Genomic DNA, 25,462 nt, shown 5'->3' with positions numbered 1-25,462 from the left:
AGGAAAGACCACAGGGCACTGCCGCCCGCCCACGCCCCTGTAAACTTGGTGGGCTGGAGAGTCACGTGTGCCAAAGCACATCTGTGGGGCACTGTGCAAAAATGGCTAAGGTTAATTTGCCCCTCAGTCTGGAGGGCTCGGGGCACAGTGCAGAAATTCAACTGATTCATAGAGCACAAAAAGAACTGCTGCTGTGGACACATCTGAGATTCAGACCAGCTCCATGAGCTTGTAAATCCCACATTTCACAGATGAGGAACCGAGGCCGGGCAATGATTGAAATGTTCAAGGTCACACAACAGCAGTCGCTATGCCTCCTACTTGTAGAAGGCCTAACAAACAGCAGCCCTGGACTCTCTTATCTTTGACCCTCACATGACCCTCTCAGTGTCATTGTCTCTACCCTACAGAAGAGGAAACTGAGGCACACAGAAGTAAAGGGATTCGCTCAAGGTCACAATACCATGTGGCAGACCCAGAGTTCAAGCCCAGGGTAATTACACATAGAGACCCAGGATTCAAGCCCAGCATCACCCCACATGTACTTTACAGAAACCACGCTCCCCTGCCAACTAGCCCTTGCAGAGGAGGTGTCTGGCCCTTTGGATCACAGCAGGGTCACATGCCAGGGCCAATCTGTCCCCCGCCCGACTGTGGCTCCCTGGGGGTGGAGATGACACCAGCTGCACGTCTCTGTCCAGTGTGAGGCCATAGGAGATTCTCAGGATGAGTTGAGTTGGTGTTGTTGCCGCTCATGTCTGAGTGGAGGTCACAAGGTTGGGTACCCAGGAAAGGCTGTCTCTGGGCCCTGATTTTGTTTGAGCCACTTTTGTGGGTCAGTTCCCAGACTCAAGGAATCTAGACCAAGGGGAGTCGTTCCCACCTGGCTCTGGGTACCCAGTGATGAAATCTTATCGTGGCTTTTCTAAAAGCTTTTTGCAGTTTTTGGCCTGCTTCCCAGGGATAAACAGTCCTAACATCCTGTGCAGTCTCGGGCAGCCTTCCTGATAGCGTGCACTTGAATGCTGTTAGAATGATCCCAATCTTGTGAATAAACACGGAGAAACCAGTGCTTTGGCTCTTGCCTTTGAGGGTCACATTGCTGAGGGAGAGGGGGCTGAGCCTGACTTCCAAGACTCATTGTCCAGTAGTGTTTGCTGCTGGGTCAGGCTGGGCCACTGGTGACATGGAGCGGGGTGGTACAGCACTCTTGTCTGATGTGCTGACCCCTGCAGGTCCCAGCCCCAGATGCTACCAATGGGCCCATTGCTCATAAGTATGGCTGTCCCAAGGAATGTCCAGAAGTTGAGAAGAGTGAGCTTGAAGCAGTGCTGCCCCAGACTCGACATTGTAAACTCATGAACTTCCCACAGCCTGTCGGGCCCTGTGGTATAGTGTAGAGCATCAGACCAAGAGTCTTGTGGCCGTTCAAGCTCTTCTTCCTAACGGGCAAGCCCTTTAACCTCCCTGAGCCTCCATCTCCTCATCTGCAGGACACAATAAAGATGCGGCCTGCTATTTATTCCTCAAGAGTGGCGGCAAGACCGTTCATTCATTCATTTGCTTAACCAAGCATTTATTGAGCATCTACTATGTGGCATGCTGGGTGCTGATGTGTGGGAGGAAACACCAGTCGGATGCAGGGCCACTGGGACAGGACACACAGGCTCTGCCTGGCCTGGCAGGGCAGCGTTCTCAGGGAAGGAAATGGGAAACTAGCTGTACCATTAGGTGGTGTTTTTTTCTCTCTGCTTCCCTGGTTTTGGAAAGGGAGGGTGCCTTGATGATGTCGTGAGGGTGCTTTTGGAAAGCTGGATGTGCCCATGGCTGCTTCCTGGGCCTGAGAAGCAGCAGCATCCTGGGCTACTGAGAAAGGATGTGAGGGTGGGCATTGCCATGGCCAGGGTGGGGTCTGCCTGTCCTCCTCAGGCCTGTCATAAAACACTCAGATTCCCTGTCGACTGGCCTCCTGAGGCCCTTACAAGTCAAATACAGGAGCTTCTGGATCTGCCCCTCCCAGACCACCCCCTGCCCATGTCCGGGGCCCACCACATGCTCACCACTTCAGCTGCGCAACCTGCCCTCTCTGTTCCAGGTCCATGCTTCCCTCTTCCACACCACCAGGCCTCCCTCACTTTGCAGACGTCTGTCCTACAGGGTTGGGTGGCTGGCACTCTGGTCTCCCTCACACCTGTGGTCCCAAAGCCCCTGCCTTATTCTGACTTGAGCCTGAGCTTCTGGTTCATAGCCTCCCCTCACTCCTGGGATGTGACTTCCACTTCTGTGGCTAAGTCTTTGTTTTCCTTTTTTGCCCTAATTCTCTCCCAGGCTACAGGTCTGAGAGCATATCTGGCCAATCTGGCTTGGACCCTGGGACCCCCTCCTTATCACAAGCCCCTGCATGTGTGCCTATGAGAAGCTCTTCTGGGTCCTCTATGTGTGGCTTAGATGCGCTTAACCTGTTCCCCAAACCTGACCACCATGTCATAGCTTCCTCCTTCCCCTCCATGTGTGGCACATGCTTGCCCTCCCCGTTTACCCTCCTCAGGCCTCCCAACTGCTCATGGGATCTGGTGTCTACTCCCTCCCCTTCCCAATGCCCTTCCAACATGGAACAAAGGGCCACACCCTGGGGGAGCAGGAATCTGTGTCTCTCTTAGATGGAGATGACAGACTGAACAAGCACTCTCGGCCTCAGATGCCACTTGGGGAGTAGACTGAGTGGACCCTGGAAACCTGGGCTGGGAGGACTGGGCAGGGAGACTCCAGGATAGGGCCGGCTGGGGCTCCCGTGAAGTCAGGCCCAGGGACGGGAGGCAGCTAGGGCAGGAAGGGGCTCATTGGGAACAGGCCTCTTTACAGAACTTAAGGTGGGACATGAGATAGGGCTCTGGCAGTGGCTCCACCTGTGTTAGCCCAAGAAATCCTGTTTGAAAGGGGAAATCGGATCAGGAAGGTGTGAGTGACATTTCCTGGCCTGAAGATCAGGTATGTGTACCCTTCAGCTTTGAAGTCCCCGGAGTGGCCCTTATCAGAGCAGGTGTTGTGTAGTCTGGGTGCTATCTTAATGTGTTCGTGGAGCGGCCTGAATTTAGGGGCTATCTCTGCAGCCTGGGCTCCCAGCCAGAGGGAGCCCCGCATTCTCTATAAAGGCTGTGGGAGTGGGCACTGGCTAGAGCGGTGGCCAGACCCAGGTCCAGGATGAGGTGTCTCGTGGTGCTACTTGCAGTCCTCGCTCTCTCCCAGGGCACTGGGATCACCAGGTGGGTGTCAGGCCCCAGGGGAGGGGGTGGGCATCGCATGCATCGGCTCTGTGTGGGTCTCTCCATGGTCTTCCAGCCATTTTTCCCCCGGGGAGTCCTCAAGGAAATGCTGCAGTTTCCCAAGATCGTCGCTCCCGGTCAGTCTTTTTTTTTTTTTTTTTAAAGGAACTCCTTTATTTATTTATTTATTTATTTATTTATTTTTGGCTGTGTTGGGTCTTCGTTTCTGTGCAAGGGCTTTCTCTAGTTGTGGCAAGCGGGGGCCACTCTTCATCGCAGTGCGCGGGCCTCTCACTGTCGCGGCCTCTCTTGTTGCGGAGCACAGGCTCCAGACGCGCAGGCTCAGTAGTTGTGGCTCATGGGCCTAGTTGCTCCGCGGCATGTGGGATCTTCCCAGACCAGGGCTCGAACCCGTGTCCCCTGCATTGGCAGGCAGATTCTCAACCACTGCGCCAGCAGGGAAGCCCCCAGTCAGTCTTGCCTTTGTGTTTTGGGCTTTTCCCTCTAAAGCGTTCCATTACTCTCTTCAGGGCGTGGTGAACGAGAACAGGGGGTCAGATGGACTGCCTGGGAGATTAAGGGCATGGCTTCTGGAGTTAAACTGCCTGCGATTTGATCCCCAGCTCCATCACTAACGTAACTCTCTTACACCACTTAACATAAATTTGTAAAATTAGGATGACAGAAATATCCATTTTATGGGGTTGTCATGAGGGGTATATGAGTTAGTATTTGTAAAATGCTCTGAACAGTGCCTGGCACATTGTAAGAGCTATGTGTGTATCTGTTAAACAAAATAAAGTTCTCTTTATTTTGTCCAAATCCTTTGTGGGTGAAGTTCCCAGGTTCTCCTCCCAAAATAATAACTGATATTTATGGAGCTGCTTGCTACTAGGTGCCAGACACTTAATTAGGTCTTTACCTATACTATCACTAAGCCTCAGGGGTTAGGTAGATATATTATTTGCATTTTACAGATGAGGAAACTGTTGTTCAGGGAGGGTTCCTGAGCTGCCCAAGGCCACATGGTTAAAAATGGAGGAGACAGGACTCGGTCCCAGGTGGTCCCAGTCTTGGTCCCAGACTCTTGCCAGTGACGTCACACTACCTCTGGTTCCCAGGTTTGAGCCCTGTCAAGGCCTGAGCCCAGGGAAACCTGAATCCATCCCTGGGAAGCAGGATCCCTAAAAAGAGGTCCAGTGTCTTTGACCAGTGGGGGCTGCTTGTGGTGGTCCTGAAAGTGGAGTTCTTCCAAGTGCCAGGCATCTGGTGGCCTCAGCACAGGCCTGGAGGCAGGAGTGGGTGGAAGTTTCGTGGTGGTTGGAGCCTGTGTTCAGGGCCGCCATAGTGGGGCGGTGGACTGCCTTTGATGCTCGCTTGCCCTGAGGGAGGCTCTCTGGGTCTTGTGTTGTGATGGGGCAGCTCAGCAGAGTTGCAGTTACTAGTGTGGGAGTCGGCAGGCACTCAGCCAGTGGATCTTGTAGCCAGTGAGAACCGGAGCTGGAAAAAGCAGAAAGCACTGGGGGCTTGGACATGGGAAAGGGCAGCTGTGGGCTTGCTCCCAGGAGCTCAGTCCAGCCTCCTTCCTTTTGGGCTGAAGTTCTTTTCTATCATCAGAGACAAAGGCTGAGAAATGTCTCGAGAACCCTTCATTTATAGATCAGGTCCCAGCTGAAGTCACACCTGAGGGCTGGGGTTGGGAGGCGCCAGACAAGAGACCATAACTCATATATGAGGTTGTTCCATGTGGGACATGTTGTTCCATTTGGGACATGAACAACATGAGAAAACCCGTTTTCTTTATGGGTCTTAAACCTGCTGCCATTTTATTACTCTCAAAGCACTTTCACACCTGTAGTTTCCAGTTGTCCTTAAAATAGGCCCACGGAGGAGGACCATGTGACTCCTAGAGCTGGGAGGGACATTGGGAACCATCACACTCCAGTCCTTCAATCTGCAGGAGAGGAAACTAAGAGCCGGCGAGGTTAAGCCACTCAGTTGGTCCACAGCAGGGCCCCGAGACGGCTGGCAAGGAAGAGATAATCCATTTTGCGGAGAAGAAGCTGAAGCCCTGAGGGCTTTGGGGAGACCAGGTCTTGAACCAGTTTCTGCTGTTTTCCTTCTTGATTCTCTTCCTGCTGATCTGCCTCCATCACACAACATCTAAATTCTAACCAAGTTCCCTGGGGACCACACTCTGTGCTGAAACCCTTTGAAGAATTTCCACCCACGTTAGGCTGCCCAGAGAGCAGAGAACAGGGGTTGGCAAAGGGTAGGAGCGTTGTCATAGCATTTTCCAGGGTGTGGGGGACACCGTTTTTCTCTCCAGACAGTATGCTTCTGGAGGGTAAGACTGTACCCTTTTCCCCATTGTGTCCCCTGTGCCCCATACGGTTCCCGGCACATAGTAGGTCCACAGTAAGAATTGGAGACTGAATGAGAATACGCTTAGTGTCTTTCAAACCTTGGAGTTGCAAAACTCATTAGCAGGTTATAAAATACATCGATTACTGAGCCTGCGCGTCTGGAGCCTGTGCTCCGCAACAAGAGAGGCCGCGATAGTGAGAGGCCCGCGCACCGCGATGAAGAGTGGCCCCCGCTTGCCACAACTAGAGAAAGCCCTCGCATGAAACGAAGACCCAACACAACTAAAAAAAAAAATAAATAAATAAATAAAGTAGCTATAAAATACATCGATTGAGTCTCCACCAGCATTAAAAAAGAGAAAGGAGTAGGAAATGTCAGAGTGCATTGCATTTAGTAAGGGCTGGCATGGATTTGTGAACTGACGTAGAGTACAATTTTTATTGTACTTCAGGTTATGGTACAAGATTGGGGGAGTGGCTTATGGAGCCCAGAGCCTCTGGGCACTTCTCCGAGGCTGGGCAGCCCTGTGGAGATGCCCACCTCATCACTAATTCTTCCCCTCTCCTCAGGATCCCTCTGCACAAAGGCAAACCCCTGAGAAAGGCACTAAAGGAGCATGGGCTCCTGGAGGACTTCCTGCAGAAACACCAGTCTGCCGTCAGCAGCAAGTACTCCAGCTTCGGGGAGGTGGCCAGCGAGCCCCTGACCAGCTACCTGGATGTGAGTGGCTCTGCCTGCCTTCCCGTAATGATTCCCACACAGTGTGTTGGTTGCCCCCTGCCTCTTTCCTTCTTTCAGGAGGCATGGCGCCCCGGGGGATGTGAGGCCGTCTCCCACCCCTCAGTATCTCCCAGGGGCCAGCAGGCCCTGTAAAACCAATCCCTCCACCTCAGACGACCTTCCTGCGGACAGCCTCCCTCGGGGGTACATGGTCTGCTCCCAGATCCAACCTCGTGCCTGCATTTCTGGGCCCAGGGAACCCATGTCTTGGGCTGGGCTTGGCAGGGAGGGGGCAGCTGGTGCCCACTCTCAGCTGCCTGGGACATGGCAGGAGTGCCCCCTGTGCCCTCTTCCTTTTTGGAGACTGTCTCTCTCATCTGTCACTCTTGGCAGTAAACAACCCGCTGTTTTTCTCTTCTGTGCCCTCGTTTCCTTATCTAGGTCATCCCCATCCCCGCCCCGGCCCCAGTACTGACCCGTGGGGAGAGCGGGAAAGGAGGGGTGGCCAGGACAGCTCGGGTCTGGGGTCTGTACCTAGCTGGTGCCCCATCACTATGTCCCTGCCCCTGGCAGGGTGGCCCAGGCTCCCTACCAGACAGGGCTTACCTTTTGGTCCAATGTATGCTTTGGGGGCTGATTCCAGCAGTGGATGTAGGGCTTGCGGGAGGGGCAAGCCAAACATGGCTGGGGTCGGAGCTCAGCGTGGGGGCCGGGGATGAAGAACTCCCCCAGGGATCCTCCTTCCATTTCTTCCCCCTCAGCCTCCTAGGTCTGTGGGCAGAAAGCACGGGGCCTACAGAACTGAACAGGCTCTGTGCCGAGCATCAGCCCTCACCCCCCTGCGGTGCCCCCTGCCCTCACCCAGTGCTGTCTGTCCTCAGAGTCAGTACTTTGGGAAGATCTACATTGGGACCCCGCCCCAGGAGTTCACTGTGGTGTTTGACACGGGCTCCTCCGACCTCTGGGTGCCCTCTGTCTACTGCAAGAGCGACGCCTGCCGTGAGTGACCCCCCCTGCCCTGCCCACCCCTCTGCTCTGCCAGCCACAGTCAGGGTGGCTGGGGGGAAACGTAGGGGGAAGGAGAGCTTGCTTGGACATGCCCAGCCTCGCTCAACCCTTCCAAATGGCCGCAGACTGGGAAGGTGTGCAAATCACAGGCTGATGTATAAAGCACCAGCAAGAAATGAGGGAACTTTGCTTTTTTCCTTTTTTTTTTTTTTTTTTTTTTGGCTCTATTAGGAGCCAAGGCAGACTCCTTTCCCTCCCGGGTCCTCAGTTTTTCTTTCTATAAAATGGGGCTACAACATGCCAGTGGGTCTTGGGAGAATGAAGTGAGAGGTACTGAGTAAACTTTTTTGTTGTTGTTGTTTTTTTTTTTGGCTGAGTTTTTTTGAGTCTTCGTTGCTGTGCGCGGGCTTTCTCTAGTTGCGGTGTGTGGGCTTCTCATGGCGGTGGCTTCTCTTGTTGCGGAGCACGGGCTCTAGTTGCGCGGGCTTCAGTAGTTGTGGCACGCGGGCCTAGTTGCTCCGAGGCATGTGGGATCTTCCCGGACCAGGGTGCGAACCCATGTCCCCTGAACTGGCAGGCGGAATCCTAACCACGGCGCCACCAGGGAAGCCCCTGAGTAAACATTTAATATATGTAAATAATTTATTTCTCCCACAATCCTGGGAGGTTGGTGCTCTTTTTATTCCCATTTACCAGGTGAGGAAACCAATGTTTAGCGAAGCAAAAAGAGCTGTGGGAAATTACAAAGCTGGTAGAAGCCGGTCTCGGGAAACCACAGGGATGGTTTTCTTCTTCCTTTTTTTTGTTTGAGAGCTACGAAGGTAGCACTGGGGGTCAGAGAGTTGGGTTGAGCAGCAAGGAATAATTTTCTTGCTTATTTTCAGTAGAGAGAATCATTAGTGTTTAAACGATATTCTTACAAGACCTGGTGAGGATTCAGCTCCCACTGACACTGTCGAATGGTGAGAAGATGCTACAGGTCCCACTAACCCTGAGTCTGTGTTCCAGAAAATCACCACCGCTTCGACCCAAGCATGTCGTCCACCTTCCAGAACCTGGGCAAGCCCCTGTCCATCCAGTACGGCATGGGCAGCGTGCAGGGCTTCCTGGGCTACGACACCGTCACTGTGAGTGGGGCTTGGGGCCAGCCAGCCCTCACCTTCCCCCGCAACCAGCCACTCTCCCACCCAGACACCCAGGCTCTGGGCTGTGCCCCACCTGACAGGCTTCTCTGGGTCCGGTTTCCATCCTCCTAACCCTTTTCTCACTTGACCTTGCCATAGTGAGTCCTGAATCCTGAGTCTGTGCCAGTTCTGAGTTCTTCAGCGCCACGTGTGTGATCTCATTTTAAATTTAGTTCTTTCAACAGCCCTTTGAGGAAGGTATTCTCATCCCCATCGTTCAGATGAGGGACCCGAGGCTCAGATGAGCTGATAACTTGCCTGAAGTCGCACAGCTGGGTGACGATGGGAGCTGAGTGTCAGACCCACGTCTCCGACTCTCTGGGCTTGACCTCACTCTGGATCAGTCATAGAGCAGCATCTTCTTCCATGTCAGAGAGCCTCTGTGCCCTCTGGACAAGGGCTCCCCTTGCTCTTGTTCCTTTCTGGCTTCTGAAGTACTTAATACAGTGGCCAGCACATAGTAAGTGCCTAATACATGTTAACATCTTTCTTTTCGTCCTCATCCACCGTCTAAGGTTAAAAATCAAGCAGCATCCCTTGGTGCTCTTCACCTTGATCTGCCTTTAGTTCTTCCCAGGGTCTGGCTGAAGTCTTTTTTACTTCAAGCCCAAAAGGACACAGCCCTTCTCTGCTGACAGCCCTCTCCTCAGCTTCTTCCCTTGGCTGGGCAGTTGCCCTCCCAGCTCAGGCCTCCCCAAGAGTCAGCACCAGAACCACTGGCTGAGGTGGCCCAGCAGACAGACCTCTGGAAGGCTGATTCCCCTGCCGAGGTTTTGCTATTTTCTGCTATTTTGTGTTCTGGGGGGAAAACCTGCATCTTCACGGAGGAGCTGGCCCTTGCTGTGGGCCTGAGCCGTGGCGCATCTTGCTGTCTTCGCTCACCCACCTTGGGCAGGGGCTGGGAGAGAGAGGCTCAGGGGTCAGGACCTCCCTCCCCCACTGCCACCCACAGAAGTCTCACATGAAGTGAGAATGAGTGGGGCACCCAAGGAAGAGAAAGATCCGTGTGGGTGGAGCAGGGTGAGCTAAGGGACCAGAGGAGGGAGAGGAGGGGTGAGAAGCAGGACCAGAGCATGAGGGACTCTAAGGCACAGGTTTCACCCTGAATACCTTCAGGAGCCTCTGGAACAAGGGGTGACATGATGACGTCCACTCTCAAATTTCGCTTTGGCTGCCTGTGTGGAGGATGGGTTATAAGGGGACAGAGTAGAAGCAGGAGGCCTGGTGGGTTGCTGTGGGAGCTCAGAATAGGCTAGTGGACGCGTCAGCCTTCCAGGGAAGTGGGCAGGTTGATAGGACACTTTGGAGTTAGCACTTCTTCGCAGAGTGCCGATAAAGGTTCACTGATCATACATTTAGTAAGTGCTCGATCAATGTTCAGCATTCATGTTCTTTAGTCTAAGCACTGCCTTGAGATGCAGGTGTTATTATTCCCTGTAACAGATGAGGAGATTGAGGCTCAGAGAGGTACTTGTCCAAGGTCACACAGCACATGACAGAGCGAGGATGCACCGCAGGACCTTTTTAGATGCAAACTGCGTGCGTGTTCTTTCTGTCCATCGTGCTGCTCCCACGGCTCTTCCCTGGGAGATGTCCTGGTGCAGCAGCTGATGGGAGGGCTTCAGGCTGGCAGAGGGCCTTGGAGCGTTCCTCGTTTTACGCCCTTCTTTGGGCTCACCCCCAACTTCTGCGCCATGAGCCCTGCTGTCCGCACCCCCAGCCATGCTCTCTCTTTCCCTGCCACCCAGTCCCCTGCCTCATCAGACCAGTTCCCTCAAAACCACAGCACAGAATTGGGAAAGGTGGCTTTTCTCTCTTAAGTTCACATAACTACGCTGCCTAAAAGAGGGAGGGAGGGCTGGCAGAGCCTGACCCTCGACCTTTCTGGGTCCTCTGACTGCAGGGCCCCCTGATGGAGGTCATTCTGCCTTTCTTGCAGGTCTCCAACATTGTGGACCCCCAGCAGACTGTAGGCCTGAGCACCCAGGAACCTGGTGACGTCTTCACCTACTCCGAGTTCGATGGGATCCTGGGACTGGCCTACCCCTCCCTCGCCTCTGAGTACTCGGTCCCCGTGTTTGACAACATGATGAACAGGCACCTGGTGGCCCAAGACCTGTTCTCGGTTTACATGGACGGGTAGGAGCTGTGCCCAGTGTGGGCTGGACTTCCACGTCCTGGCGGGGACTGTCGCCTGAGGAGTGTCCACCCTTTGGGGACACTGCAACCCAAGGGTAGTCACCAGCATCCAAGCAAACCTCTCCTTGCTTCCAGGCACATCCAACCTCCTGTCTAAAGGTCCCCAGCAGGGTCACTGACGCAACCAGAGTCCACTGGGCCAGAATTTGACTTTCATTTCTGGCATGTAAAAAAGGAAGCCTGAATCCATCTCTGTATAGGGGCTTTTAACTTCTTTTCTTCCAAAGCGGCAGGCCTCAGTAATCATTTATTGATGTCACTGAGACTCACAGATGTTTAGAGCAGGCTCTAAAGCAGTCCAACCTTCTCCTTTCAATATGCAGGGAACAGAGGCCCCGGCGGGATGGTCACCCTCAAACTGGTGGACGAGCCATGTCTGGGGCACAGGGCTCCTGACTCCCAGTCCAGTGTTCTCCACTCTACCCGCCTGATGGGGCAGCTCTGCTAGACAGAGGGGTGGGTGGCAGGACTGGCAGAAGGGAACCACACCCAGGAGGAGGAGCTGGGTAACCCAGGCAGGGGGTAAATAGGTGCATTCATTCGTTCATTTACTCAGTAGATATTTATGGGCCCTTACTATGTGCAGGGGCTGTGCCAGGAGACGGGGCTACATCAGCAAACAAGACAAACTGGGAGTCAGCTTTTTAGCAGGGGAAACGGACAACACACACATCATAATTACGTATACAATTACGATGACGGTTGTGATAAGAGCACTCCCTGCAGGGGAGATCTGCATGTACTGAAGGCTTAATAGTAACAGGCAGCCCAGTCTGACGAGGTATGTGTGTGGAGAGTGGCCAGGGGAAGCTTCGCTGAGGCCTGAGTGGGTGATATACAGGTGAGACAAAGGGATGGCACATTTCAGGCAGTGGGGTGGAATGGGTCAAAGCCCGGAGGTGGGACGGAGCTTGATGAGGCCAAGGAACAAGAGCTGCAGAGTGAGAAGCAGGTAACCCACAGTGTGCCAGTGTTTCCTGGCCATGAAACGAGTCCCAGAAGCAACAGAGAGGGTTTGGGCTGGGGTGGCAGTTTTCATCCAGAGCGTGTGGGACCTCGCTGAAGACCCCTTTCCCTACTCGAGGCCAAAGGGCTGGGGGCCGAAAGCCTTGAGTGGAGGGGGGCAGGGACACAGTGGCCTGAGCAGAGCCTGGCAGGCACGTGACCTCCTACTTCCTGACCTCCCCTCCCACAGTAATGACTATGCTCTGGGCTCTAGTGCTGCCTCAGCCTGGGTGGGTGCTGCAGAATTCAGAGAGAGAGGATGCTGCAGCTGCTATCAAAGAAAAGCCTGGAGTACCGGGAAGGTGGGAGAGCTCATGTGAAGCCTTTGGGGTGGAGGTGGGTGTTGGGGGCCAGGAGGACGGTGCGGCAGGGTCTGAATCGCATCTAACCCTGTGTGGGGCTGGGCTACCTCCTCACAGAGCCAGGATGTCGGAGTTCCACATCATGACTTTCCTTGGTTTCAGGAATGGCCAGGAGAGCATGCTCACGCTGGGGGCCATTGACCCGTCCTACTACACAGGATCCCTGCACTGGGTGCCTGTGACCTTGCAGAAGTACTGGCAGTTCACCGTGGACAGGTGGGTGAGTGGCAGCTGTGGCCCCGCCAGAGGCTGCCTCCAGGTGTGGGGATGTGAGGGTCTGGATGTCAGCCCGGTAGCTCGGAAGACCATCACATTAGCGTATGAATCAGATGCTCCAAGGCCAAGTGTCTTTGTCAGTGAGGACGCTAAACCTTCACTTACACTTGATTAATAAGATTAGCTGTGCTTATCCAGCACCGCTACCTGCCAGGAATTGCGCTGGGTGAGGATATGACTGCCTGCTTTAGTCCTCACTAGAGCCCTGTGGGGGTGGCGCTGTGATTATCCTCATTTTGTAATTTACTAACATCGACTTTGAACCTCACGACCATCCCTTGAGGAAATCAAAAACAGGGTGGTTAATGTACCCATTTTGTAGATAAGAAGCCTGAGTGTAAGAAGACTGGGGAATTTGCAGCAAATAAATGGCGGGGGAAAGCTTGAAACCAGATCTTTGGGCAACCAGTGTGGTACTCATTCCACCCCTTAATGCCCATGACTTTGCTGTTTCATTGAAGTTTCTGTCCCATAGAAGCTCAGGGGGCCTCCATTGAGCCACTGAGTTGGAAGAAAATGGTTTCGGGTCTTTTCTCTGAGTTCAGGAAGTTATGGGGCTCCAGAAAGGAGCCCAAAGAAAAGGATCTGGGGTGGCTGGACTTCCTTCCTGCCAAGGATCCTGGCAGGGGAGGCTAGGAGGGACCCAGGGCGGGAGGGGTGGATGATGGTTGTGCTGCGAGGCCATCCTATTTCCCCTCTGCAGTGTCACCATCGGCGGTGTGGTGGTGGCCTGTGATGGTGGCTGTCAGGCCATCCTGGACACGGGCACCTCCATACTGGTCGGGCCCAGCAGTGACGTCCTCAACATCCAGATGGCCATCGGAGCCACACAGAACCGGTATGGTGAGGTGAGGCCAGACCCTTATCCCCACCTCCCCAGACACCCCTGAAGAGGGAACCCCTTTGCACATGGAAGAAATGACAAAGGGAAATGGTGAGGGGTTTGGGATTCCTGCAGGGGTTGGGATTTCTTGGGAGGCCTTCAAGATGGCCTGGCTTTTCTAGCTTAGGTTCACTTGCTGTTGGAGGTCCCATGTCTCGTGCAGTGGCTGCAATCTGACTTCCTGTCCCCAGGGAGGGTCATACATCCCTGACTCACTGAGCTTTGCTGCACCCTCTTGTACCCCTCCACCCATGGGTCTCCCCTCTTCCTCCCTGACAGCTAAGTGCTCTCAGTGTCCTTGGAAGCTCTGGCTGGGCTTGGAGGGGAAATGTCGAGGCAAACAACTCCTTGTCTCGAGCTGATGTCTGTCCCTGGGCTGGTCCCCATCAGTGTGACTCCTTTGAGGTCTAAGGACCTCCCTGGGGTCCTCTGAGTAGCAGGTCCCTCCCCACTTCTTGCCTGCAGTGCAGAGGAAGAGGTCCCCCCTGGGATTTTCTCTGCTTCTGGCAGTCAGATCACACCCATGGTCCTTCTAAGAGGACCTCCCTCTGGTCTTTAGTTTGACATCGACTGCGGCAGCCTGAGCAGCATGCCCACGGTGGTCTTTGAGATCAACAGCAGAATGTACCCACTGACGCCCTCCGCCTACACCAACCAGGTATGAGTCTCCGGAGAGGAAGCCTGGGCTCACCCAGCTCCCCTCCTCCCTCCTGGCAACTCAGCACATTGGTGATAAGTGGCATGGGCTAGATGGAGAGAGCAGGACGTGCATTTAGACCACCTGGCCTTTCGGAGTGGGGCCTGTTGTCCTTGGGCCTCATTTGTGGCTGCGGCAGCCTCATCCTGGGAGAAATGGTGCAGACAGGAAGGACCGAGCCCAGCGGCCTGCGGGAGGGTGGGATGGGCGGGACCACAGCCAGCCATAAGAACCTCCATCCACTGAACTAGCTTCTAAGCCCTGGGGCCTAGGGCTTTGTCTGGGATTTTTCTTGATAACCTGGGCTTTGTGGGGACCCAACCCTCATCCCTACTGCCCTGCTGGCTTCAGCTTTGACCTAATCCTGAGCACCCCGAACTGTCAAGGCCTTGGGTCCCCAGGCCTGTTCTGGCTGGTCACCAAGGCCGTAGGTGCTGAGAGCAGGAGGGCGGGGGGTTGGGGAGGACCAGTGAGGGGGAATGAGGAGGGGACCCACCAGGTGATCTTGGATCTGACACTTCATTTCTGAATGTCAGTTTTTTCATCTGTTGAGTAGATGAATCTGATACTTGTTTGCTTAGCTCAGAAGGTGATTTCAAGGGTGAGAGGAAACAATAAATCAGAGAGTGATTGGGGGTGGGGTCCGGAGAGGCACAGCAACTGGGGTTGGGACCAGCTTCATATCGGCCTTCCCTTTCCCAGGACCAGGGCTTCTGCACCAGTGGCTTCCAGGGTGAAAATAATTCCCAGCAGTGGATCCTGGGGGATGTCTTCATCCGGGAGTATTACAGCGTCTTTGACAGGGCCAACAACCGCGTGGGGCTGGCCAAGGCCGTCTGATGGCACCGCTGACCAAGAGCCTCGCTGTCCCCAAACACATGCACATACACACATGCACCTGCACGCATGCACACACACATGCACACACACATGCACACACATAGGTGAGGTTTTCAAGCAGACGGTTCTCAATAAATACTACGTCTCTGCAAAGCCTGGCTTCCTTTGGGGCTGAATCCCTGCACCGCTCTGGGGGTGGGATGTGACAGTCACGTGGTGTGTTCAGCAGAACTGGGGCCACATGGGTAGGGGAGCACTGGGGACACTGTTGATGGATGGAGACTTTCACAAGGGAATTGGCCATTTCAAGCTCAGGTCAGGTTTTTAAAAGCAAGACCAGTCTTGCCTTCCTGTTCTCCTACTCCCCGTCTTTCTGGGGAAAGAGTGCAGTAAGGGAGACCTTTGCAGGATGAGACTTGTGCCCGGGGAACAAGGGCTTGAGGTGGGGCCGAGTAGAGAATATTGGTCTAGGGAGAGAATGGCTCTAGTTCTATTAAGAGAAGGGCTTGACTGCCATTTGGAGAAGACATTAGTGGAGCAGGCAGAGGGCTTCTGGGAAGGTCTGAGGGCCCTGAGGTTGCTGTGGGGAGAACCACAGCCCAGAGGCCCATCCTCAGTCTTAGAGGCTCTGCACCTGACTCGCCAGCACCTGAAAAGTAGCTACATCGCCGGGGCGGACCCATGTCCACCGGCTCACAGAGGCGGACATGTCAAAGGTCAGCAAAGACCACAGCTGTCAGTGAACAGACCACGCATGCTCACAGGTCCCTGCAGCCTTCTGAGGAGGGGAGAGGCCACCGAGGAAATACAAATATCAGGGGGTCAGAACAAGGGCCTCTAGGCAGAGGTAAGAGGCTTTTCTTAGTCATGCTACTTTGAGGTGCTGTGAGGGGCAGGCTGGCCAACCTCCTGGGGAGACCCCACTGCTCGGTCACTTGGCAGGAGCTGTGCACGTTTGCTCCCTCGACCCTCCTTCCCTTCTCTGCACCCCTTCTTTTGACAGTCTTTTCCCTAAAGGGGACGGTACCATTGATCAGCCTTCACTTTTCTAAATCACAGCCAATCTTGCCCCCAGTACAGTCACTGGGCTTTAAGTCACACCTTTATAGTAGCTGAACTCTCAGAAGTCCTTGGAAAGGGGGTTGGGACCACATTATTATCTAGTCCCTGCCCTCACTGTATCCTGACCACACGTGCCCTGCAAACACCTGAGGGGCAGGTGAGTCACGTGGCATGTCTCAGAGGGCCTGAAGCTACAGGTGTGGCTGTGACACTTCACAAAGGAGGCCGTCCTTTAGGAAGGGGGCAGGGGGCTCCCACAGGAGCTGCGGATGGGGTCCTGTTGACGGGACCCTCTGGGGGCATCTCCCGGGGTCTTTCCCAGCTGTACCCAGGGACAAACAAGATGAGACCTGTGGAGGTTGGCTTCTTCACAAGGGAATGGCAGATGTGCCCCTAAGGTGGAGACACTGTGGCTGTGGCTTTCTCGTCTGTGGCTGAGCAGCCGGTCCTGGCCGTGGAGGGAACTGGGGACCGACCTCTGGTAGGGAAGAAGCAGGGCTGCACCGTGGTGGGTGACGTGGGAGAGGAAGGGCTCAGGCTGCAGCCCTGGGGAGCTGAGGGGCCTGGGGTGGGTTTGGGCAGAGGACACAGGAGAATGTTCTGGGACTTCAAGGGCAGAGGGCAGCGTTGGTGCTTCAGCCTTATGGGATCGGGGAGGTGAGTGTGGTGCTGAGTAAGTTCTGGCATTAGGCACTTTGTAAAATCTAAGACCAATACTGCCTGTTTGCCAAGAATGAGACAGAACTGGGCCACTTTCATTATTTTTAGGCTTCCTGTAGATTAAAAAAAAGCCAAACAGGCTCACAAAAATTGTGTTATATTTCAGTGGTTTACCCTTAACAAACTGTATTTTAAACATCCAGACCTCAATTGGAGGTAATGTAGAAAGTCATCGTATTTATGTGATGACTTTCATAAATGGGAAGCTTGGACCAAATGGTCCCCCACCGCACCCATTGCCCACCTGGCCCGGGTAGAGACCCCTGTCCCGAGGGGGCAGCACCCTCTGGGTCTCATGGGCCATGGCAGCCTCACAGTCTGCTCCTGGGATGTCTCCTGGCTGCAGAGAAAGTTCTGCTTGGAATGTTCTCCACAGTCCTACCCTTTGTCAACTTTTAAGTGTCCTTCAAATCTCCCTTCAGTCCAGACCTCTTTAGGATCTTTAGGATCCCGGGTTGGTGCCCTCCTGTGGCCCTGCTGCGCCCAGCCCTTTCCCTAGGGTACACTTGGTATTTTTATTTTCTTGTCTGTCTCCCTCACGGACAGTGGGCTCCCTGAGCACAGACACTGTGTACCTCTTTTTGATATCTTGGAGGCCTAACTCATGGAATGCCCCTATCAGATATTGTTGCATGAATGAGTGAATGAATGGACAAGTGATTCACTCGTCCTGACGAGTCATACTACTCACTGCTGGTCTCCTCTTTCCTCCCCATCTTCACAACCGCCTGCCCTCACTGCACACTCAGGCCTGCTCTCTACCTTTTCTCTCCCATTGTGAGCCTGGGGAACGGCTCGGCACATGCTGGGAGGACGCTGAAGGGGAGAGAAGGGGCCAAGCTGTCTGCAGGGTTTCAAGTTTCTGCCAAGGGGCCCACACCAGGCTCTGAAGCAGGCCCAGATCACTGGGGGTCTGCAAGGGGATAAAGGAGCATTGGAAGGGGCACATCTGCCATTCCCTTGTGAAGAAGCCAACCTGGAGGCCAGTGAGATGTGATGCTGGGAGAGACCCTGCTGGGAGAGACCTGGCTGACTCACTACCAGGTCTCCTACCTGCGCTGTCTGCTGGCGAGAACCAGGGCCTGGCGGGGCAGCTGAGGAAGTCTCAGTGGCCATTCACGTCCACCCTCTATGCAGCTGCTGCCATCTGTCTGCTACCGTGGCCACACCCAGTACCCTGCAGTGTTGGCCTCTGGGCATTTGCTCATGCTGTTCCCTTCGCCTGTTTTCTCCTTTCCACTCTCTGACCTGTGAGCTGCTCCTCACCCTTCAAGACCAGCTTTCAGTGTCCTCTGAGGTGACACCTACACTGCACCAGACTGCCGGCTCCCAGCTTCCTAATTGCTCGGCAGGGATCTTTAAAACAACGTTTATCTTGCCTTTGTTATTCACTGACATGCTGGTCTCTCTGCTAGAGTCCCTGATGGACAGCACAGCATTTTTACTCTCTGAATCTTCAGTGCCCAGGGAACTTCCTGGCACAATGTGGAGGCTGAGAAAGAGCCCAAGGGTGGCTTATGCCTTGTGATATGAGTGGGCAAGTCTCTGACCCGGTGGCATGAATCACAAGTGCTGAAAAACACGGGCTCTCTCTCTCTCACAGACACACACACACACACACACACACACACACACACACACACACACACACACACACACACACACACACACACACGAGTCTGCAGGTCTCTTATCAGTCCCTGCCCCGCCCCTGGCCCTGAGTACACACAGGCAGAGGCCTCAGGCCTAGAGCCCTATTTCCAGTTCCTCTCCCTCCTTGTCACTCATTTTCCTGCCAGTTCTTCTCTTGCTAATGAGAGGAAGTTTTGGCCAGAGAGAAGCTTGGAAAGGAAGTCTTTGAAATGGAAATGTTATGACAAAATGATAGATTGTTTTCCGGGCTGTGCAGTTTGTTTCTTGCTTGCAGCAGCAGAAGGGGAGAATATCTCTGCACCGGGAATGGTGGAGGTTGCCCACGTCAGGAAGCCCTAGACAGTAGGAAATGCAAGTGAAACACACACCAAAAGCAGGAAGCCGGTGGTGGGAAGGTAGGGCGAGGGAAAGCCCCAGGCAGGCAGAGGAACATGGCCTGGTTACTGCCCAGTAACTCTGGTGGGAGCTGCGGCCCCCGATGGGCCAGGGTGGGCAACAGCTTCCTGCTGAGGCCAGAAGAAACATCTGGTGTAGCCTTCGACCATGGCCACACCTACCACCCTGCGGGGCTGGCCTCTGGGCCTTTGCTCATGCTGTTCCCTCCATGTGATGTCCCTTTCCACTTTCTCTGACCTGTGAGCTGCTCTTCATCCTTTAAGACCAGCTTAAATGTGCCCTCCTCTGAGAAGCCCCCTTACGGCACATGATGCCCACCTCACCCAAACCCTCCAAACGGCAGGAATACTCGCTGGCTGACCCCTGGCCACTCGGTTTACTTGAGGTTAATTAGAATTGTCACCTGTCTTGTTTATTAAAAAATGTATTTTGAGTACCTACTGGGTGTGAAGCTCTGCTCTATTCACCGTGTCCCTCAGTGGACACAGCACATGGAACCTCCACCCTCATGGAACTCTGTGGGGGGCACAGACTGTGGAAACAAGAAGTGTGTAAACTGCATAGCATGTTCGATGGCTTTGAAACTGATAGGTGTCGTTTCAGGGGGCTCCAGGAGTACTGTCCTTTATGTCTCAGTGCAGAAAGAATTCAGTGAGAGGCAAAGTGATAGATAAGTGACTTATTAGAATAGGACGTTTGTGAGGCTTACAAGCGGGCAGGCAAGCGTTGTGCTGCCCCGAGTGCTTAGTGGGTTACATTTTTATAATCAGAAGAAGACAGGGGAGGGGGAGAAGACCTTCTTTGTCTTTCTTGAGTAGATGTCACATTTCCATAAATGATTGTTTTTTGTGTGTGTGCCCACCACTGGGCAGGTTGTAGGCCTTATTCTCCACTATTGTTTTATTGTTTTTAGGGCATTGTGTACAGAGCATGTCCTAGGGGTCAAAGGGCATGTTTTGGGGGTCATTAACTTATTGAGCTCACTGGGCGGGATATAGGTCTCATGCTACCACTGTTTTGTTGTTTTATTGTTTTGGAGCATGTCTTGTGCCTCTGTTGCATGATTCTGTGCTAATCAAGTTAGCTTGATTTTGTTGTTAAGCAAGCCAATCTGGCTCTGATGTTAAGTGACCAGTTCTGCTTTATGAGTCAAGCAAGCCCGCATCGTTTCAGGATTTTCCCATGACTTTCTGGAGTGATCATTAATATTACTGTGGTCTCCCAAAGCCCCTTAAAGTTCCCTCTCTATCTACAATTCCCTAATGGGGTTTCTAAGCTGACTATTTGATTATCCTACTCCATCCCTATCAGTCTGAAGCTCCAAGGGAGAAAGTAGAGCCGGGTGACATGATGCAGCGCTGTGGGGAACACGCTTGCTCTAAAGCGAGGTGAGAATGGTAGGCTCCGTGAGAAGGTGATGTTTGAGCAGAGACGTGCAAGAGGTGGGAAGGCATGTGGCTATGAGAGAGGGACAAGCATTATAGGTAGAAGGAACAGTGTGTGAAGATTAATCAGCACTTAACCAATAGAAGTTGCTGGTAGATAAATAAGGATACATTATTTTCTGCTCATGCCTCTTATGTTTCTAAAGAGATGACCCTGTCTTTGAGGGCAATAATCATGTCTCGGTCTTTTTGTATCCTTCATAGCACTTATGTGTTTGGCACAGAGTAATTGTTCAGAAGATGTTTGTTGAACAAATACACACACTCCAAACTGTCCTCTAAACGCTTAAGAGCATGAGGCAGCTCAGCACTTGTCCTGGAGCGCCCTCTGGTGACCTAATCTCAAAAGCCAACTTTGTATACATTCTTTGGTATCTGGCAAGATTCCTCCTTATCACCCCAGGCCAACCAAGCAATAGAATTCACTCAGTGCCTACTATGTACAGGGCACGGTGCCAGCTTCTGCAGGAGGCACTGACTCACAGGAGATGTGGTCCCTGCCCTCAAACCCCTCACTCACAGGACCTCTCGCTGGTTAGCCTTTCCCTTCTCAGTCTTTGTTTTTCTGGGATCCTCCATCTCCATCTTTCTGGATCATCTGTCATACCAGAATTACATTTTGAGCTAGAGCTGGCCAGGTGAGGATGTGGCGAGTGTGTGCCTGAGGGGCTTGGGGGCGGTGTTAGCCCTTCCAGGTCAGCCGAACAGCCCTCCACCCCAAGGAGTTCCAGCTCCAGGGAGCTTGGTAAGCAGCGGGGACCTGCTGCACGAGATACTCCCTGGAGTCGGGCTGGGGCTGGTAAGGTGCAGACCAAAGCTGCCTCCCCATTCTGGCTTGTGGAATTGTGCCTCCTTTTTGGAGACTGCTCATGCCCTTTGCCGCCTCGTCTGGGAGAAAATAAAGTTCCATCGGAGGTGCTGGGCCACCCCCGTTTTGTCCTTGTCCACCCCTCTGGCTCGGACCATGAAACCTAAGAGTCTCTTTCTTTCCCAGGGCCCCGTCTAGCATTGAGACCAGAATAGCTGTGTCCTTGAAGCTTTATTTTTAGGGCCTGTGAGAGGCATCAAGGAGCTTCCTGGGTAAGGACAGCCACACCTCCTGCAGCTTTGGACTGTGACCTGGGAAGTCCTGTAAGCCAGGCCCTCCCGTGGGAGCACCAGATCTCAGCCACGTTTCCCAAATCAACTCCCTGGGGGGCATTTCTCATCGAGAGAGTCATTCATAAGCAGTGGAGTGGACTGTAGGCAAACTGGCTGTCCGATGCCTAGGTTTGTGCCCCTGGGACTCCCAGGGTCACCCTGGTGGCCAGTCTCTTGACCTCAGCTCCTAAGACAAAGAGGCAGGCAGGCCTAAGCTGGAGGGATGCTGGGGCCAGAACTCTAGTGCCTGCACCTGCGGCCCTGGCGGGTTTGGAAAATATGCAAAGAATAGAGAATCTCGAAGCACTTTCCTGAGTCCATTTCCGGGGAGTCCCAGACACAGACCAGTTAGGGAGAGAAGCTGGGATCTGAGAAGCTTCAGGAATGAGAGACCTATTGACAGGCTAGGACAGAAGACGCCATAGGGATATTCTAGTCATTGGTGGGCTATGGATTTGGACAGTATTCGAAGGGTTTATTTAGACACAAGAGGAAGAGGAAGGGCTTTCTGCCACCCACAGGGTGCTCCCTTGCAGAGTTCACTGGGCACTTGTGCATGTGTCTCCCAGGCCTCTTTGTCTCCTCTGACCACTCAGACCTCTGCGTCTTCTTTGCCTTGAGAGGTGTCTTAATGCTGTAGGGCTGCCGTAACAAAATACCACTGACTGGGTGGTTTAAACAACAGAAATTTATTTCTCTTGGTTCTGGAGGCTGGAAGTCCAAGATCAATGTGTCAGCAGGGTGGGCTTCTCCTGGGTCCCCTGTCCTTGACTTGCAGATGAGATGGCCACCTTCTTGCTATGTCCTCACATGGCCTTTCCTCTGTGCCTGCACATTCCTGGGTATCTCTTCCTCTTCGTATAAGGACACCAGTCATATTGGATTAGGACCCCACTCTTAGGACCTCATTTAACCTTAATTGCCTCTTTAAAGGCCCTGTCTCCAAATACAGTCACAATGGGGGTTAGGGCTTCAACATATAGATTTTGGAGCGACACAGTTCAGTCCACAACACGTGGCATCCTGAAGGGGTGTCCTCCCTTCCCCACTGTGTCTGTTAGCCCTGCAACACCCAGCTGCTCATCTGTCCTTCCCCATCCAGCCTTGAAAAGTAAATACCGACCCCCTCCCTGGGCGGCGGGGAGGCTAAAGCTGACTTGCCTGCTTGGAAACACTGCAGCTCCTTCTGGGACTGGTCAGGCCTCGAGGGGGTACAAGTACTAGGTGGGATTCAGCATGTCTCCCCCAACAGGGGCAGAGGGACACTGAAAAATCCCTTGCCCCACTGGAGGTTCCTGAGCTAGAGAGGTGAAAGAGGGTGACACAGGGGACTGTGGCCTTTCCCACGCAGCTGGCGGCCCTGGCCTGAGGTCTGGGACAAATATTCTGGGAATTTGCCTGGGCCTTGTCAAAGTGAACGCTCTCTCACTCTCTCATTAAATATTTATGGAACATACCTAGTACTAGGTGCTAAAGCCACGGTGGTGAGCAAAACACAACCTTCACCCTCTTAGACCTTTGTAGGGGTATCAATTATCAGGAGCTTTATCATGGTGAGATTTATTGGAAGAGACTATGTTTTAGAATTTAAATACTCTGTCCCATTGTTCTTGCAATTGATTGCAGTGTCCTAAAAAACCTGGTAATTCCAAAATCAAACTCCATCTGCCAGACTGTTTCTTAGGCCAATGAGTGTCCCATTTGTTAGTCTAGAAGGTATGGTCCCCGTTCAGCTTGTGCTTCAGAGCCCCTGAGGCGGAGCATGTCTTTGCATGGAGGAAAGGGGAGCAGGCCTGGCACCCTGAAATCTCACCCACACAGCTGTTCTTCCAGCATGCCCTACGCTGGCTCATGGAAGCCCTTCCCTCCCTGGGGCAGCCTATGACCAGCTCCCTCTGCTCTGCTACTCCTGATGGGCCACCTGGACTTCACCAGCCTCTGGAAAGGGCCCCAGATGAGATGTCATTTTTATAGTCCCAACAGGTTTCGAGGGAGGCTCTGAGAGCTAAAGCCAGAGGGCAGCCGAGAGCTGTGACGTGATGGGGACATCTGGGAAGGGGGAGTTGCTGCAGGCTGCTCCAGCAGAGGCTCCGCAGGGCTCTGGGGCCCAAACTGGGCTTGGCAGGCTGGGGAAGAGGCACCGCCTCTAGGATTTGCCTTGAAGCTTTTGGCAGCTTTGACTGTCTCCTTAGATCCATTGGTGGGCAGCCCCCAACGTCTAAGACCCTGGAGCAGATGACTCTCACGTCAGGCCTCCTGGCACTGCAGAGGATGTCTGGGGGGGTGGGGTGGGGTGGTGGGGAGGTGCCCTAAAGGCTGTGACCTCAGTCTTTGATGAAATAAGACCTGATCCTCCAGGGTGGGCCTGGTTCAGGGGCTCTCTCATGGGAGAGCAGAGGCTGGACCTTGCTGGCAAGTCACCTCTTCTTAGGGGGTCTCTGATAATCACTGCTGCCATCACCACGTGTTCCCCAGTTAAAGGTGCTGCTCCCTTTAACTCTCTGGCTCAGGTAGGGGTACACGGCTCTAGTGCACAGGCTCTGGATGACACAAAGTGGAGTAAACAAGAGTGACATATCCCCAGGTGGTCAGGTTTAAGAGCTATGTGTTGACCCACTCTATCTCCTGGCTGATTTCTTTATAACAGATATCAGCTGTGTTAGTTGTCTATTGCTGTTGCTACAAATTAGCACAAATTTAGTGGCTTGAAACAATACAAATGTATTATCTCATAGTTCTGGAGGTTGGAAATCCAAAATTGGTCTCAGTGGGCTAAAATTAAGGTGTCAGGAGAGCTGCCTTCTTTCAGGGAGCTCTAGGGAGAATTGATTTCGTCGCCTTTTCCAGTTACTAGGCTGCCTGAATTCCTTGGCTCATGGCCTTGTCACTTCAACCTCTGCTTCTGTCGGCACATCTCCTGACTCTGACCTCCTGCCTCCCTCTTATAAGGACCCTTGTGGGTCCCACCTAACCCAGGGTCACCTCCCCCACCTCAAGATCCTTAACTTAGTCACATCTGCAAAACCCCTATTGCCATGTTTTGTTTTGTTTTTTAATTTTATTTATTTTTGGCTGCGTTGGGTCTTTTTGTTGCTGCACGTGGGCTTTCTCTAGTTGCGGCGAGCGGGGGTCACTCTTCGTTGCAGTGCATGGGCTTCTCATTGTGGTGGCTTCTCTTGTTGTGGAGCACGGGCTCTAGGCACGCAGATTCAGTAGTTGTGGCTCGCGGGCTCTAGGGTGTGGACTCAGTAGTTGTGGCACACTGGCTTAGTTGCTCCATGGCATATGGGATCTTCCCGGACCAGGGCTCGAACCCATGTCCCCTGCATTGGCCAGCGGATTCTTAACCACTGTGCCACCAGGGAAGTCCCCCTATTGCCATGTTAAAGTAACATATTCAAAGGTTTCAGGAAATAAGATGTGGACATCTTTGGGGACCATTATTCTGCCTCCATGTCATCTTATTGCCCTCTGCCCTGAAGCTCATGTCCAGATAGTTTCCCTCCTTGAGGTCTGGATCCAAGAAAGGGAGGTTGTAGTAGAGGCAGGGCCCCCTCCACCTGCCCAAGACCCTCCTCCTTGGAAGACTGACAATGAGAATCCAGTTCCTTCAGAGAATACCTTGCCCTCTTCCTCACGGGGTGACCTTTCTCTATGGCTGCTGCAGGACCAGTTCATTAGAATACCATCAAGTACTCCCAACATCAGCATCCCTGCTCCCCAAATCATAGCAGGATAATTCCCTTACAAAAACTCAGAGAGCCAAGGACTGAAGCTAAGACACCACAGCTGGACACTTGTTCCTCAAAATCCCATGCCCCATCCACCAAGCCTGCTGATTTCTTTACTAAGAATTGTTTCTATGAAGGGAAGGAGAATATTGGCATATAGATATCTAAGTTGGGGAGAGGGTACCACTGTGGGGGAAGGGAAGGAACTACCTCCAGAACCTGGAACTGCCAATGCCAAGGTGTCCCCCTGAGGTCCCAGGGCTGGTACCTGAGTCCAGCTGGGGGTTAGACTTGATTCCAAGTCCTCAGGGAGTATCTGGTCACCAAAGTCAAGAGACTGGGGAAGATGGAGCTGCCTTGACACTAAGTTTTAGAGAAATAAATAGAAATGCTTTGTTCTCACTGTACATTGTAATTGTATGGAACTTCTTTCACTTGAAGTGGTACTGTCTTGATAGAGAAACAAGTTTTTAAAAGTTTAGATAAATTTGAGGATGTCAGACTGGGTTCA

At 53.2% G+C, this 25,462-nt stretch overlaps 1 protein-coding gene across 1 annotated transcript; it reads left to right on the top strand.

Moving 5' to 3' along the window:
- Window positions 1-2,170: 2,170 nt before the first annotated feature.
- LOC309615893 (chymosin) lies at window positions 2,171-23,482 on the top strand. Its single transcript, XM_082365944.1, has 10 exons — window positions 2,171-3,263; window positions 6,200-6,350; window positions 7,232-7,349; window positions 8,367-8,485; window positions 10,482-10,681; window positions 12,211-12,324; window positions 13,088-13,232; window positions 13,827-13,925; window positions 14,667-16,224; window positions 16,265-23,482. Exons 1-9 carry the CDS (start codon window positions 3,202-3,204, stop codon window positions 14,802-14,804), a joined length of 1,146 nt encoding a protein of 381 aa, XP_082222070.1. The 5' UTR covers window positions 2,171-3,201; the 3' UTR covers window positions 14,805-16,224; window positions 16,265-23,482.
- Window positions 23,483-25,462: the final 1,980 nt, after the last annotated feature.

This window comes from Balaenoptera borealis (assembly GCF_965194805.1).
Source record: "Balaenoptera borealis genome assembly, chromosome: 1".
NCBI classification, from domain to species: Eukaryota; Metazoa; Chordata; class Mammalia; order Artiodactyla; family Balaenopteridae; genus Balaenoptera; species Balaenoptera borealis.
This window is presented reverse-complemented; position numbering and strand designations above follow the sequence as displayed.

Coding starts and splice junctions, on each gene's coding strand:
- LOC309615893 (XM_082365944.1), top strand. CDS start 3,202: ATGAGGTGTCTCGTGGTGCTACTTGCAGTCCTCGCTCTCTCCCAGGGC. Junction 10,682..12,210: donor TTCTCGGTTTACATGGACGG/GTAGGAGCTGTG, acceptor CCTTGGTTTCAG/GAATGGCCAGGAGAGCATGC. Junction 13,926..14,666: donor CCTCCGCCTACACCAACCAG/GTATGAGTCTCC, acceptor TCCCTTTCCCAG/GACCAGGGCTTCTGCACCAG.